The sequence below is a fragment of the Physella acuta genome, unplaced genomic scaffold (assembly GCF_028476545.2).
Source record: "Physella acuta isolate Inbredline_101_S28 unplaced genomic scaffold, ASM2847654v3 ptg000511l, whole genome shotgun sequence".
NCBI lineage: Eukaryota > Metazoa > Mollusca > Gastropoda > Physidae > Physella > Physella acuta.
The window spans coordinates 271,418-286,720 of record NW_026732030.1 but is presented as its reverse complement, the minus strand read 5'-3'; the positions used below and the strand labels follow the sequence as shown (position 1 = coordinate 286,720).

Genomic DNA, 15,303 nt, shown 5'->3' with positions numbered 1-15,303 from the left:
TAAAATCAATACTGAAAGTGCTGGGCTTAGAAAGTTGGCCCGCGTTATGAACTCCAACATTCCACAAGACCCATAGTGCTTGTCTAAACTTTCTCTGGCGTAGTGGGGGGGGGGGGGGTGGGGGGGGGGGGTGAGATTGCGTATTAAGATATTGCATGTTTGTTTATCTACAGTGCGGGGTGGGGAGGTTGAAGTTGTTGTCAGTTGTTGGCCTGTTTTGAGAGTACCTCTCACAAGTAAACAAAGACCGCAATGAATGCCGTTCCAAAGCCGGCTAGTTATATCAACAAATCAAGCACAGCGACACAAAATGTGCAGGGTAGTTGGTGTATGTTTGGGTAATCTTGCCAATGATGACTGGGTTGATAAATTACTTTCTGTGTTGTCATTGACGACTGCATGCCTTTTTCAGGTGTGGGGGTGGGGGAAGGAATTCAAGCATGGTATATTTATGTGATATCAAAACTATAGATGTAATATATATGAGGCATATATAATATTTGTACTTAGATCTTTTATTTAACGTGTTTCCTTATTGCTTTGGTGAGGGTGTTATCCGTCCCCCCCCCCCCCCCCCCCCCACAGAGTGGGTTGACAGGCATGCAGGAAACAACAAATGGGGGAGGTGGGTTGGAGTACGTACCGCACAAGGTGACACCAAAATGATATTTAGCAAATTTAAACGAGTAAGTCCAGTTGTTCAAGTTAGTTTTATTGCTTATTAGTTATAAAATACCATAATTACACAAAGGATAACACCATACGGGATAACACCAATCAGCCTATGTTTGTTAAGCCAACATTGTTTGTGGGTGGGTGGTGTCACCTGACCTGGTGACATCTTGTCTTATATTGATAGGTGTGTTTTGTGACAGTGGCATTTTAGAGGTGTTTGCTGTTTAGCAGTTGTGAGTTACATGTCTGTTTTGTTGTTTGCCATTTATGAGTTAGATGTCTGTTTTTTTGTTTGCCATTTATGAGTTAGATGTCTGTTTTGTTGTTTGCCATTTATGAGTTAGATGTCTGTTTTGTTGTTTGCCATTTATGAGTTAGATGTCTGTTTTGTTGTTTGCCATTTATGAGTTAGATGTCTGTTTTGTTGTTTGCCATTTATGAGTTAGATGTCTGTTTTGTTGTTTACCAGTTATGAGTTAGATGTCTGTTTTGTTGTTTACCAGTTATGAGTTAGATGTATGTTTTGTTGTTTACCAGTTATGAGTTAGATGTCTGTTTTGTTGTTTGCCATTTATGAGTTAGATGTCTGTTTTGTTGTTTACCAGTTATGAGTTAGATGTCTGTTTTGTTGTTTGCCATTTATGAGTTAGATGTCTGTTTTGTTCACCTACTGACTACGTTGTCCAAATTAATGAGTTGCTTAAACAACTTGCCAATAGAATCTACAGCTCATGAGTCACACCCTGTTCATACATCAGATGAGTTGCAGAAAAAAAAACTGAATGTAGATTGACAAGTAGGCCTACCATCTAAATATAAAACACCATCACAAATGAAGCACAACACACAACCAACACATTTAAAAGAAAGCTGAAATTAAATGATTTATTTGTCAAAACAGTTGCAGTACAGTAGGCTTAGAGTACTCATTACAAATGTTCAAATAAATTTCAAAGCAGAGTTTAATTAACATAAAGTTGTCAGGGTGACCGTTACAAATGTCTTAAAAGGAAAACATTTTAAATAAAATCAAAATACTAAATTATCAAAACAAAATTTAAATTATCATGATTTAAAAATAATTACACAATAATTCAATAATGATTATTGAAAGAAACGTAAAATCATAAATTTACTTCTGAATACTGGAATTCTTCATTAGTCAATAATACCACATGTACAACACACAATAATTTCAGTGATGATAATGTACAACACCAGCCTGATGATGTACACATTAATCCACTCGTGTACACAGAGTAACCCACTCATGTACACATGGTAGCCTACAGATGATCCTGGTGATACAATGACACTACAGCTACACACACGGGAGATCACCTAATACTTAACTCAACCTTTTCATCCTGCTCTTGTCTTAACCTAGACACAAGGGAGATCACCTGTCAACACTTCACTCAACCTTTTCATTCTGTTCTTGTCTTAACCTAGCAACAAAAGAAGAAGCTGCTATGGCCTCTCTCAGACCCAGGTTATAATCCTTGTCCAGGTTGCCATTGGTGCTGGTGCCCCTGAGATAACTGGCTCCTTCAAACGGGTACACCCTGAGAATACATTGAAATTATTTGCTATTAGCAACCTCTCTTGTAACCTTTAGAATCACCAAACTAACCACCCTATCCCAACTTCTACACTCACATTTTCTCAACCTATTCACAGCACGTCCAGGTTTTAAAAAAAATTCAATCCATTTAAAAAAATAATTTTTCCTGATAAATTTAGGTAACCAAATTACATAACTCCTCTAATCTTTTATTTTATTAATCTTACACCACATTCATCAAGTCATCACCCTCTTTCACCTTCATCATACATCCTCCAACATATCAAACCAAAGACAATGCAGGTTTTATTTAAAATAACTGAGTTACTATATATATAAATTGTATGTTTGAATAATAGTGCTAGTAGAACTGAGCCGGCTGTGCTATGTGGTTATTAGTTTGGCACAGAAGACAATAAAATGCAAATATTTGGCTAACTACCATTTTGAATGAGGTTTTAAACAATATTTAATGTGCATTAACTCATGTATTGTTGGTATAGCTTGAACACAACTTACCTCCCTTGATGACTCCAGCAGTAGACATTTTCACCAAAAAATCTCACTGGGAACTCTCCTATCCTGTGAGATTTCTTTGCCACTTTTTTGGGGACAGTTAAAGGATGACAGATCTCTCCAGGCCACCATCTAGAAAAAAGTTTTCAAAAATTCTCAAAAACTGCATCTTTATACTATTCTCATGTTTATACATGTGATATAAGTAGTTTTAAGGCTAAAATTACTAATGAGTTTAAATCTAATTGTATTTTCCAAACTATAACTTTCCTTTTTAAACCCTCCCCCAGAAATCCCATCACAAATTTAGAAATTGAATTTTGTAAATTTTGGATTCTAGCAACTCAATGCTCTCAGCACTTTTTGAACCACAACTAATCTGAGAAGCTGTTTACACTTCAGTTTCAATTGGTTTTGTACGGTGTTAAGCCTGCTGTGTTAAAAACCTTGGGATTCACACAGAAGCATCTAGATAAGTAATTTAGATGTACAACTTGTTGTAAACAGGTTTGGTGAGAAACTGCCTAATGAGGCACTTCCTTGCCAGGGACTACAAACATTAAAAAAAGATTTAGAAGGAGACGCAGCAGCTAGAAATTTAGAAGCTACTTGCTTTAGTCTCAACTCTAGCTACTAATTAGGCAAGGTTAAGTTAAATACAATAATTAGTAAAACAAATAAAATATCTGCTACAGCAGCTTATTCATTTTAAATAAATCCTACCGTGATTAGACTGTCATTTGGTCTATGAAATTGACACTTATTTATAATCCTTTTGTAAAAAGCCCATCTCAAATCACAGACAAATTTCTGAGATGTCTTGTATACATATCTGAGACATTTTGTCCATACCCCTTTATCGATCTCATAACTTATATGTTCATTTAACCCCTGGCCACATAACCATCTTATCTCTTCAAGAATTTTCTTCTTAGCAATTTGAAAAACTAAATGTCCAAGTTCCTCACCTATAAAATCCTAGTTTAATCCAGACAATATCTCCATACAAAAGTTTCCTCCCCTGCACACAGTGGGGACAAAGCCAAATCTCTTTCTGTTGTGTGCCTAGAGTCTCACTCAGTTTTTCTGTATCAATGGCTTGACCTTTGAACTCTGCCCCACCACAGGTGGGGTGGTAGGCAGCTGGACATGAGTGGCAAAGCTTGAGATTCTCACCTGAAATAGCAACAACTCGTGGATGTTGTACTGTCAACTTATGGATGTTGTACTGTCAATGGATGGATGTTGTAATCGATGGATGGATGTTGTACTGTCAATGGATGGATGTTGTACTGTCAATGGATGGATGTTGTACTGTCAATGGATGGATGTTGTACTGTCAATGGATGGATGTTGTACTGTCAATGGATGGATGTTGTACAGTCAATGAATGGATGTTGTAATGTCAATGGATGGATGTTGTACTGTCAACTTATGGATGTTGTACTGTCAATGGATGGATGTTGTACTGTCAATGGATGGATGTTGTACTGTCAATGGATGGATGTTGTACTGTCAATGGATGGATGTTGTACTGTCAATGGATGGATGTTGTACTGTCAATGGATGGATGTTGTACTGTCAATGGATGGGTGTTGTACTGTCAATGGATGGGTGTTGTACTGTCAATGGATGGATGTTGTACTGTCAATGGATGGGTGTTGTACTGTCAATGGATGGATGTTGTACTGTCAATGGATGGGTGTTGTACTGTCAATGGATGGATGCAGAGTCGGCGTTAGGAAGATGCCGGGCCTAGGGCCAACCATCCGCGCGCGGGGCCTGCTTTTTTCCATTATATATATATATATATATATATATATATATATATATATATATATATATATATATATATATATATATATATATATATATATGCCTGTATAATGTGCATGCACACATAATTACACATAAATGTTTTGGAGTTTATAAGCTAATGCCAAACTTTCCACTTTAATAACAGATGTTTATCTCTCCCATGTTTTAACCCAATGTTCTAGGTTTATGGATATCCAAATGAAATTATTCTCAAATTTAATCTCGGACGCTCAGTGGGGTAGAGCTTTGTGGTGGGTACAGTTGGTGGGGGGAGGTAAAAGATAAATGTGCATTTAAATCTACGGCTACGGGATGCCATATCTTTAAAAAAAGGGTCACCAAGTTCAGAGGCGTAGCGACCCTTCCCGGCACCCGGGGACAAACTTTTCGATTTGCACCCCCCCCTCAAACTTTGGATTTGCACCTCCCCCCTCAAGATTTCGATTTGCACCCCCCTTCAAACTTTCAATTTGCACCCCCTTCAACCTTTCAATTTATTTTTCCAACCCATTTTGGCGCCCCCTAAGGTCGGCGCCCGGGGACATATGTCCCGTCCCCCCTCGCTACGCTACTGACCAAGTTCAAGTACCCCGTTAATGGATCTCTGACTGGAGTCATTCAAAACAAGGTTTGTGTTTATAGAACGGCCACATATTACTGGGTATTACATTACCGGTCATGATAGCGATCTCACAAGAGAAAGTTCGTGTCTATAATTAGGAAGTGACAGCCTGCTACACCTTATTAATGAGTTTCGCGACAGCATGCTCGGGCTGCCGTGAATGTAAGTACTTTAGACGTGTGAGATATCAGGACAAGTTTACAATACAGCGAACTCGGCCTGATGTATCAAAACAGTGTAGACTTCAAAATTTGTTTAGAATCAATACAATATTTTAAAACCAAACTCATTATTGTCTTAACTATTGTAAAGGATTTCCCTACAATTAACAAATGTGCTTAATCACTCTACAAATGCCGTTAAGTTCACCAAAGTATCAGATATAAATTGAAAGTCTGCGTTTATTGGGGGAATATCAATGACTACTAAATCACAACCCTCCATTGCCTCAATCAAAGTTGTGCGACGAGGACAATTCGCTGATCGCTGACTATATCATGTCAGCACCACTGGAAGACGATTGAATAAAACAATTTGGATGAATTCGGTAAATTAATCATTCTGTCTTGGAATGGATGAATCCTTAAGATGACACAACATAACAACAGTTTTAACTTTCTTCCAAAAAATAATAATAAATCACTCTGTTTAATGACCCCAGATATAGATCCTAAGGGCCTCCCCCCCCCCTTGTAACCCTCCTCCCACCCCTCTGCACGCAACTGATTTTTAATTTTGTTATACCAAGACAAGTAGGCCTACATATACAACATCTACAACAAGAAAGTCAGGACTAGAGTTCATCAGGTCACTGACTGTCTACTACAGACATCCCGTCTGCTCACTAAAAGGACGTCTTCATCGGTCCGCATACAATAGGGCATCTCTTTACGTTTCCCAAATTTACATCCTATGTCAGGTCGGGGGCTCATTCTAGACCGCCATCTCCAGTCAGCTCAGGTCAAATGTGAGGCGACCGTACCCTACACAAAGGGGAGGTGTGACACTGTTTTTGTATCGAATTACTGCCTTTCCCAGTTCAGGTGGGTGATAACTCAATAACATCAACTGTGGCCTAAGTTATAACAATCAACAACATCGGCATTCGACCATTTAGTTTTTCCCAATTGAATTCAGATACAATTTTTTTAAGTTTACGAAGTAATTCAGATAACAATGACAGTGCTGAAGCGCGGGGCCCCTTCAAGCACGGGGCCTAGGGCGACCGCCCCGTTTGCCACCCCCTAACGCCGGCTCGGATGGATGTTGTAATGTCAATGAGTGGATGTTGTACATCAATGGATGGATGTTGTACTGTCAATGGGTGGATGTTGTGTCAATGGATGGATGTTGTACATCAATGGATGGATGTTGTACATCAATGGATGGATGTTGTACTGTCAATGGGTGGATGTTGTGTCAATTGATGGATGTTGTACATTAATGGATGGATGTTGTACTCTCAATGGATGGATGTTGTACTGTCAACTTATGGATGTTGTACATCAATGGATGGGTGTTGTACTGTTAATGGATGGATGTTGTACAAGCAACATAATGATGTTGTGCTGTCAACTGATGGATGTTGTATTGTCAACTGATGGATGTTGTACTGTCAACTGACCTTTCCCACACTCCACACACTGCTTCATGTTGACCCTGGCGTGCTGGGAGTTTGTTTTGACAGCCTTCAAGTGGCCGGGGCAGATGAGCAGATTGTTGTCCAGGATATGGGAGCCAGCAGGCAGACAGAGGTTGCTGCCATGGTAGGCAGTGGGGCACCTGACACAGCTGTACAGTGGGTCTACACCAGATAAAAACATCAACTCTTAGACTTGTAAAGTAAAGTTCCCTTTCGGGTTAGCAGTCCAACTCTCTACCGCTAGGCCACTCCATCCCATCTTAGACTTAACAACCACATAAAAAAACTATTAGATCTCTAAACTTTAATTCCTGCTTTAATTGTAAAGAAAGTGTGTGACCAACCCGAGCATGACCTTGACCTTGTGCTGACACAGGTTGAACACACATGTAGGGGGCAGGTGAAGGTCTTCTCCTTCCACACAGCCAGCCTGTTAGACACACAGCCCTCGTGGTAGAACTTGGGGCACTGGGAACACTTCCTGGTGGCCTTGTCCAGCTTTTGGCAGGAGGAACAAACATGATCTGCCAATGGGAACATGGCAGCACACTTGTTATATCTTACTCTCATTATTTCATTACGGATTGTTTAAGGTGACTTATTGAATTATTTAAAATTGGGCAATCTTCATAAATTCTTATTTTGAATCCTTATTTTAAATCCTTATTTTAAATCTTAATTTTAAATCCTTATTTTAAATCTATAATTTAAATGTTGGTTCTACCATCAGCCAACACTTGACTGAAAGACATCCTCAACATAACATGTGCTTCCCTGACAGACAGCATAACAAAACATGTGGCGTGATCATCACACGCAACATCAACTTGATAGATAGCACTAACTTGACAGACAGCCTGACAGACAACACTAGCATCACACACAACATCAACTTGATAGATAGGACTAACTTGACAGACAGCCTGACAGACAGACAGACAACACTAGCATCACACACACAACTAACCTGACAGACAGCACTAATGTGACAGACAGCCTTTACATAACAGACAGCAGAAAACTGTCAGACAGAACCCACCTGACTGACAATTAGGACACCTGCCAACATCCTCCTGGTCCTTATTTAAACACTGGACATGAAACTGCTGGCCACAAGACCTCACTTTCTTCCCCCTGGGCCCTGGACACTTCAGCAGCACCCCCCCTCCTTGTCCACACACCAGACAAACACTTCCTCCTCCCGTCTCAGTGGACAGAGCTGTTGGCATCTTCTGGATCTGAAGGTCAAGGCTGGTCACGTCCACATCATACGTGGCTCTGGTGTCCATTTCCTTAAGGTAGAAATTGAAATGTTAGACCACTGCACCAGTAGCTAAAGGTAACTAGGCTGTAACTTTTACTAAACTTGATGTTTCAACAGAAATACAACCATGCAACATTCATTATTTTAATAGTTTTTTTTTTGTTATTTCTGAATATGTAATTTCAGAATTTAACTTTTGTTACATTTAGAATTTAACTTTGTTCAATCAAACAATGACCAATATTTATTAAATACCATGTGAATTCAGATTTTGTTAAAGTCTCTTAACTAAACAACCCTAGTGAATAATTGTCATTACAAATGCCAACAAAAAAGTATCTACACAATTTTTGTTTTGAAACATACAAATAATGGATATAGCAAATAAAATATATTTGCAGCACTAACTAAAATGAAACTGTTTTGACTGAGGATCAATGACTATAGCGAGTATCTGACGAAAATGAGTCTCCGACTAGAGGGAATCTGACTAGAGGGAATCTCTGACTAGAGGGAATCTCTGACTAGAGGGAGTCTCTGACTAGAGGGAGTCTCTGACTAGAGGGAGTCTCTGTATAGAGGGTCTCTGTCTAGAGGGAGTCTCTGACTAGAGGGAGTCTCTGACTAGAGGGAGTCTGGCCATAGCGAGCCTCTGAACAGACCCAAATAAAAGACTAACCTGTTTTTTCTGATGCCTGCTTTCAATGTAAATGGGCTTCTTAAGCCTGGTTGTGTACCTCCTTCTATAGTGTGGTTTCATGATAGCCCACTGCTGACTGAGATACTCAATGATGTCTTCCCTGGGCCAGTCAGGGTGTTTCAAGCGGATAAAGCGCTCATGCTTGGCTAAAAATACATCAAATGTGCCCTCTCTGACTTTGATCTTAACAGGTGCACGACGTGGGGGCTTTTTTTCATCTGCACTATCATCAGAACTGATGAGGTCATCGGAATCATACCACTGTGTTTGTCTTCGCTCTTGGTATAGTTCACTGTAAATATCATCCTCATCATCACTTCCTGAACCTTTAGAGTTGTTGGATGCCCTTTTCCAGATGGTCTCCAGTAACTGACTGACTGGACGCTGGCCATTGCCAGTCATCATCACATACTGGAACAAGTATCTCTCCTTTCTTTCTTCAATCTCCAGCTTTGCAGCACTTTCTGCCTGAATGACTGCTATTGTCCAGGAGTGGAGCCACATCTCATTCACCTTAAAGTCACTGACTTTCCTGCAGTTTTTTGTAGGAGATTCCAGACCAAACCTGACAATCTCCAGGAACTTTTCTCTCCCTTCAAATTCCATGACAGAAGCTTCAGTCACCCAGCTGCGTTCAGTACGAACACCAAAGAACTGAACATGATATTTTCTTATGGTTTTTTCCTTGCCTGAAATAAAAAAACAAAATGTAACATGATATTTTCTCATGGTTTTTTCCTAGCCTGGAATAAAAAAACAAAATGTAACATGAAATTTTCTTATGGTTTTCTAGTTTCCTAAAATAAAAATAAAAACACAACTGAACATATATTTTCTAATATTCTTTCCTTTCCAGAATTGAAAAACAAAACATAACAAGATAATTCGTATTATTTTTTCCCTTTTAAAAATTAGAAAGAACAAATCATAATCCCTTACAGATTTGTCGTTTAAAGGGGAAGAGGGTGGGGTGGGAATATCTCACAAGTAAAAACTTGAAAAATATTGTAGAAAAATAGATTTATTTTTAGTTGAATAGCTGAATACAGCTGGGGTGTGGTAATGACCCCCAGGGGAAGACAGCGTGTGTGTGTGTGCTAAGTATGTATGAGTGAATTTGAGGAGAGATAAAACCTAATTAAAATTTGCTGTGAGAGTCATTACATACATGTTGCATGTAACACATGGCTGGCGGTGTGATTTGATGAATAAGTTATTTTTTCAATGAAATCTTACTGGTTAAATAGAGGTCTGTTTCTGCTCTCTGTTTGTTTAACAAATACAACAGTTTCAGGTTATAAATAATATATTCATTACTTTACATTAAGAATGTATTGCAGGGCATTAATGTAAGAATCTGCACTTATCTCTGAGGAATGATAAGAACATTCATAAGCTCATTAGTGGGAGTGTTGGAGGAATTATCACCATAGCAGGATTTGTTTCTGTTGGGGTGGGTTTCAGTTTTCAGTGGTGTGTTTATAAAGAGGCAGATGAGTGGCCTGTCTTGTGGGGGGGGGGGGGTTATCCTCATGTCCTGCACTAGCCCAACATAATTATCTCTGCCTCTTTCATTATCATTCTGTATCCATATCCCCTCCCCTCCACAGCAAGCTATACTTTATGATGTAGACCTACACTACTCATCTATGGATTTAGTAAACAGATTGTTGACTTGTTCTCCAGGTACATAGCAACTAGGACTACCTTATCCATCCCCTCCACGCTACCATCAGCCACTTATATTTTTAATGATCTACTGTAATCCTACTCACCTACATATTTGGTGCATACATAACTAAACCAGCAACTAGGTCTACACAACCCCACCATGAGCCAAGTATAACAACACATTCTATTAGCTAGCTGTACTCACAGTGAAGAGATTAACAAGCTGTACTCACCCAAAGATTTGGTGAAGAGATTAGCAAGATGTACTCACCCAAAGATTTGGTGAAGAGATTAGCAAGATGTACTCACCCAAAGATTTGGTGAAGAGATTAACAAGCTGTACTCACCCAAAGATTTGGTGAAGAGATTAGCATGATGTACTCACCCAAAGATTTGGTGAAGAGATTAGCAAGATGTACTCACCCAAAGATTTGGTGAAGAGATTAGCAAGCTGTACTCACCCAAAGATTTGGTGAAGAGATTAGCAAGCTGTACTCACCCAAAGATTTGGTGAAGAGATTAGCAAGCTGTACTCACCCAAAGATTTGGTGAAGAGATTAGCAAGCTGTACTCACCCAAAGATTTGGTGAAGAGATTAGCAAGATGTACTCACCCAAAGACTTGGTGAAGAGATTAGCAAGCTGTACTCACCCAAAGATTTGGTGAAGAGATTAGCAAGATGTACTCACCCAAAGATTTGGTGAAGAGATTAGCAAGATGTACTCACCCAAAGATTTGGTGAAGAGATTAGCAAGCTGTACTCACCCAAAGATTTGGTGAAGAGATTAGCAAGCTGTACTCACCCAAAGATTTGGTGAAGAGATTAGCAAGCTGTACTCACCCAAAGATTTGGTGAAGAGATTAGCAAGCTGTACTCACCCAAAGATTTGGTGAAGAGATTAGCAAGATGTACTCACCCAAAGATTTGGTGAAGAGATTAACAAGCTGTACTCACCCAAAGATTTGGTGAAGAGATTAGCAAGATGTACTCACCCAAAGACTTGGTGAAGAGATTAGCAAGCTGTACTCACCCAAAGATTTGGTGAAGAGATTAGCAAGATGTACTCACCCAAAGATTTGGTGAAGAGATTAGCAAGATGTACTCACCCAAAGATTTGGTGAAGAGATTAGCAAGCTGTACTCACCCAAAGATTTGGTGAAGAGATTAGCAAGCTGTACTCACCCAAAGATTTGGTGAAGAGATTAGCAAGCTGTACTCACCCAAAGATTTGGTGAAGAGATTAGCAAGATGTACTCACCCAGAGATTTGGTGAAGAGATTACTGAACGGGTCCCTGGACACCATGGAGGGCCAGAAGGGGTAGCCCCTGATCTTGGCCCACAGCAGGTCCCCCTCCTGCCACCTTGCCCGCCTCACCTCACTAGGTCTAGAGCTGCTGCCCGCCGTGGCCAGCACTTTCTTGAGCTGTTCCTTGCTCGGGAGTTCCTTGCGTCGTATGGGAACTATCTTCTTACTCGACGGCCCTGGGTTGGTGGGCGTTTCTTCTGCACATCTTTTCATGGCGGCCCAAAGACTGACACCAGACTTGATAATTAGCCAAAGATTAGCATCGATTTGTTATCCGTCAATGAAAGGCACAGCACACGGGTTTTAAATACTTAGATTATTTAATTAAGATTGTATTAGACTGTGTAATGCTCAGGTAAACGGACAGAAGAAATAGAGAAATTTCCAGGAGTAAATGGAGATTCTACTATAGATTCTACCTCAGTGTTACCCCGATGTCCAGTCGAGTACAATTGAACTATCCCCGACTCCTGTAGGTTTGCTATTTTTAAATTGAAGAACGACCCCGCCAACCCCTACCCTTTCATACTTACACATTTACCTCGGTGCTCGCGAACTTTTGACCCTTTGTTTCAGTTGATGACACACGTACAGGCCTACTAGCACAGTCCAACGACGGGTGGTCAGCTATGGAGGCTGTGGGACTGTTACGCTAACAACTAGCCTAGGCCTACCATAGTTAGATACACCGGACAACTTCCATATTTAAATATCTCGGACATAAGTTATAGTCCTTGCATACCCTTGAGTTAGGGACCCTAAGATATGTTTTAGACAGGGCGCTTCGTGACGGTTAAACAAAAGTAGACAAGACACCCCAGACAGGTAGAGTATACAAGACAGTCCAGACAGGTAACGTAGACTAGACAGCCCAGACAGGTAAAGTAGACAAGACAGCCCAGACAGGTAAAGTAGACAAGACAGCCCAGACAGGTAAAGTAGACAAGACAACCCAGACAGGTAGACAAGACAGCCCAGACAGGTAAAGTAGACAAGACAGCCCAGACAGGTAAAGTAGACAAGACAGCCCAGACAGGTAGACAAGACAGCCCAGACAGGTAAAGTAGACAAGACAGCCCAGACAGGTAACGTAGACAGTCCAGACAGGTAAAGTAGACAAGACAGCCCAGACAGGTAAAGTAGACAAGACAGCCCAGACAGGTAAAGTAGACAAGACAGCCCAGACAGGTAACGTAGACAGTCCAGACAGGTAAAGTAGACAAGACAGCCCAGTCTAGGTAGACCAGACAGCTAAACGTGTCAAGAACAGACCTAAGTTAAAAGAACAAGTCGCTGTTCCTGTGACCCTTTGCACTCACGCACGAACACACGTGATGGGGACGACGTCATCCACTCGAGATAGAATGTTCTGGATAGTCCACGCGGACACAGCGCAGTTGCCAAGTTCAGGAATGACGTAATGACAAACGATTACATCCTACCCCGGGTCAACTTCCTGTGTTGGGTTGCTTGTAGTTTAACTGACGGACAAACAGAAATAGTGTAGTAGATCTAGATCATTATAAACAAGTTGCTTATAGATATATTTCTCCCGGGGGTTGGGGGAGATAAAGGGGGGGGGGAGAGAAAGGTGGAGATTGATGGCATGATGGGGGTGTGTGGGTGGGAGGAGTGGGCGGACACTGGTTCTAGCATGTATTTTGTGTAGGCCTATATATTTTTTATATATTGTCATAAGGCCTCGTATGTACGGGGAGATGGGTTGAATGTGCAGAAACTCTGGGTGTAAAACTTCGATATTTGAATAAAGTAGGTTCGAAAAATACACATGTGCAAATCTTGATATGTATCGTGAAATAAAGATGATTGTGATGTATTAAAAAGAATAACACAGCAACATTTCTTACAAAACATAACATTTGACTTGTTTAATTGGAATGTTCTAACATACAAAAAAATGACATCTTAGGCTGAGGATTACTGACACTTTCACAGAGAGAAAAATAAAATATCAAAAGCAAACTTCAACAGATTCAAATAAATAAGGAAACAAAAATTATTTAATGCTTATGGATGGCAAGACAGGCAAATAGAACAAAGTAAATAATGAAACAAATTCATGAAATCCATTGTAGAATGAACATAATAAACAAATCATGAGTTAAACAATATGTAATACACATTTTTAAAAATGAATCATCTTTAGTAAAGATTCAGGGTCTACATTTATTTTGGAAAAATTAATCATAAAATAAAAAAAGAATATTATGCATTAAAATTGAAAATAAATAATACTAATTATTATTAGATACTCTTCTACCTAAAATAAGAGTTAAAAACATTACAGGATTTTTTTTACAATGCACTTTAAATGTATGAATAAAAATTGTAACTCAGTACATAATAAAATTACCACTGAAATATGTAAATGTGGATAAAATAAAATTTACCAACGCTTGAAACTTAGGTTTCAAATTGGTTGATTAGTCACATTAACAAAGCCAATCACAAAATGGTTTTTATGATCACAAATGTTAATAGGAAAAACATAAACTTTTTTTATAAACAGTAGTCTAGTATGTATCAAATAAATGGTGTTATTTTAATATTTGCAAGCAATTGATTTACTGGATAATTTCAGAGCCAGCTATCAATTTTAATTAGGAAATCTTTCTTAATATCAATAATACATAAAATTAAAAGGTAAAAAAGTTACCTAAGCTTTCACTCTGTTGTTTGTTATGTACAACAGGTACAATTTGATATAAAAATAAAACACGTAATATATATATATGTATCTATATATATATAAATACACACATATATATATGTGTATATACAATTATATAATATGTATATATATATATATATATGTATATATAAAATTATATATATGTATATATATATTTATATATGTGTATATATATGTATATATACAATGATATATATGTATATATATATTTATATAAATATATATATCAGAGGCGTAGCAACTAAATTATATATATATATATATATATATATATATATATATATATATATATATATATATATATATACAATTATATATATGTATATATACAATTATATATATGTATATATACAATTATATATATGTATATATACAATTATACATATGTATGTATACAATTATATAAATGTATATATATATTTATGTATATATATATATGTATGTATGTAAATATATATATATATATATATATATATATATATATATATATATATATATATATATATATATATATATATATATATATCAAAGGCCTAGCAACCCGCTTGGGGCGAACTATCAATTTTGTGCCCCCCTCCAATTTATATTATATTTATTCTTGTTACTGAAAAATCGTTTGTACCCACAATTTGAAAAGGTTGGTGGCACTTTTTACGAGTCACTAGTTTTTACTTAGGTGCCACACTTTGACTGTATATAATTTAATACATCAGTTTAAAATGAGCTTTCAAATATCTTTTTTATCTCTTTTTGGCGCCCCCTTTGTGTTGGCAACTATGGTTGCCACCCCACCAACCGTCCCCTAGCTAC

The 15,303-nt window shown here is 38.4% G+C and overlaps 2 protein-coding genes across 2 annotated transcripts; both read right to left on the bottom strand.

Moving 5' to 3' along the window:
- Positions 1-2,089: 2,089 nt before the first annotated feature.
- LOC131944846 (histone-lysine N-methyltransferase NSD2) lies at positions 2,090-8,126 on the bottom strand. Its single transcript, XM_059305700.1, has 6 exons — positions 7,877-8,126; positions 7,182-7,361; positions 6,820-6,999; positions 3,724-3,931; positions 2,759-2,887; positions 2,090-2,240 (listed from the first exon to the last, which is right to left on the bottom strand). Exons 1-6 carry the CDS (start codon positions 8,124-8,126, stop codon positions 2,090-2,092), a joined length of 1,098 nt encoding a protein of 365 aa, XP_059161683.1.
- Positions 8,127-8,708: 582 nt separating this feature from the next.
- On the bottom strand, positions 8,709-11,993 carry LOC131944845 (histone-lysine N-methyltransferase NSD2-like). The gene is made up of 3 exons (XM_059305699.1): positions 11,694-11,993; positions 10,038-10,065; positions 8,709-9,490 (listed from the first exon to the last, which is right to left on the bottom strand). Exons 1-3 carry the CDS (start codon positions 11,991-11,993, stop codon positions 8,709-8,711), a joined length of 1,110 nt encoding a protein of 369 aa, XP_059161682.1.
- Between the last annotated feature and the right edge of the window lie 3,310 nt (positions 11,994-15,303).

Bases quoted from the DNA above. Each gene is read 5' to 3' on its own strand.
- LOC131944846 (XM_059305700.1), bottom strand. From the start codon at position 8,126: ATGGACACCAGAGCCACGTATGATGTGGACGTGACCAGCCTTGACCTT. The intron at 7,362-7,876 runs GTGGGTTCTGTC...TCCCATTGGCAG, and splicing joins GTGTCCTAATTGTCAGTCAG to ATCATGTTTGTTCCTCCTGC. The intron at 2,241-2,758 runs GTAAGTTGTGTT...ATGTATTCTCAG, and splicing joins TGCTGGAGTCATCAAGGGAG to GGTGTACCCGTTTGAAGGAG.
- LOC131944845 (XM_059305699.1), bottom strand. From the start codon at position 11,993: ATGAAAAGATGTGCAGAAGAAACGCCCACCAACCCAGGGCCGTCGAGT. The intron at 10,066-11,693 runs GTGAGTACAGCT...TTAAACAAACAG, and splicing joins TCTCTTCACCAAATCTTTGG to AGAGCAGAAACAGACCTCTA. The intron at 9,491-10,037 runs GTAAGATTTCAT...TTTTTATTTCAG, and splicing joins AACAGACCTCTATTTAACCA to GCAAGGAAAAAACCATAAGA.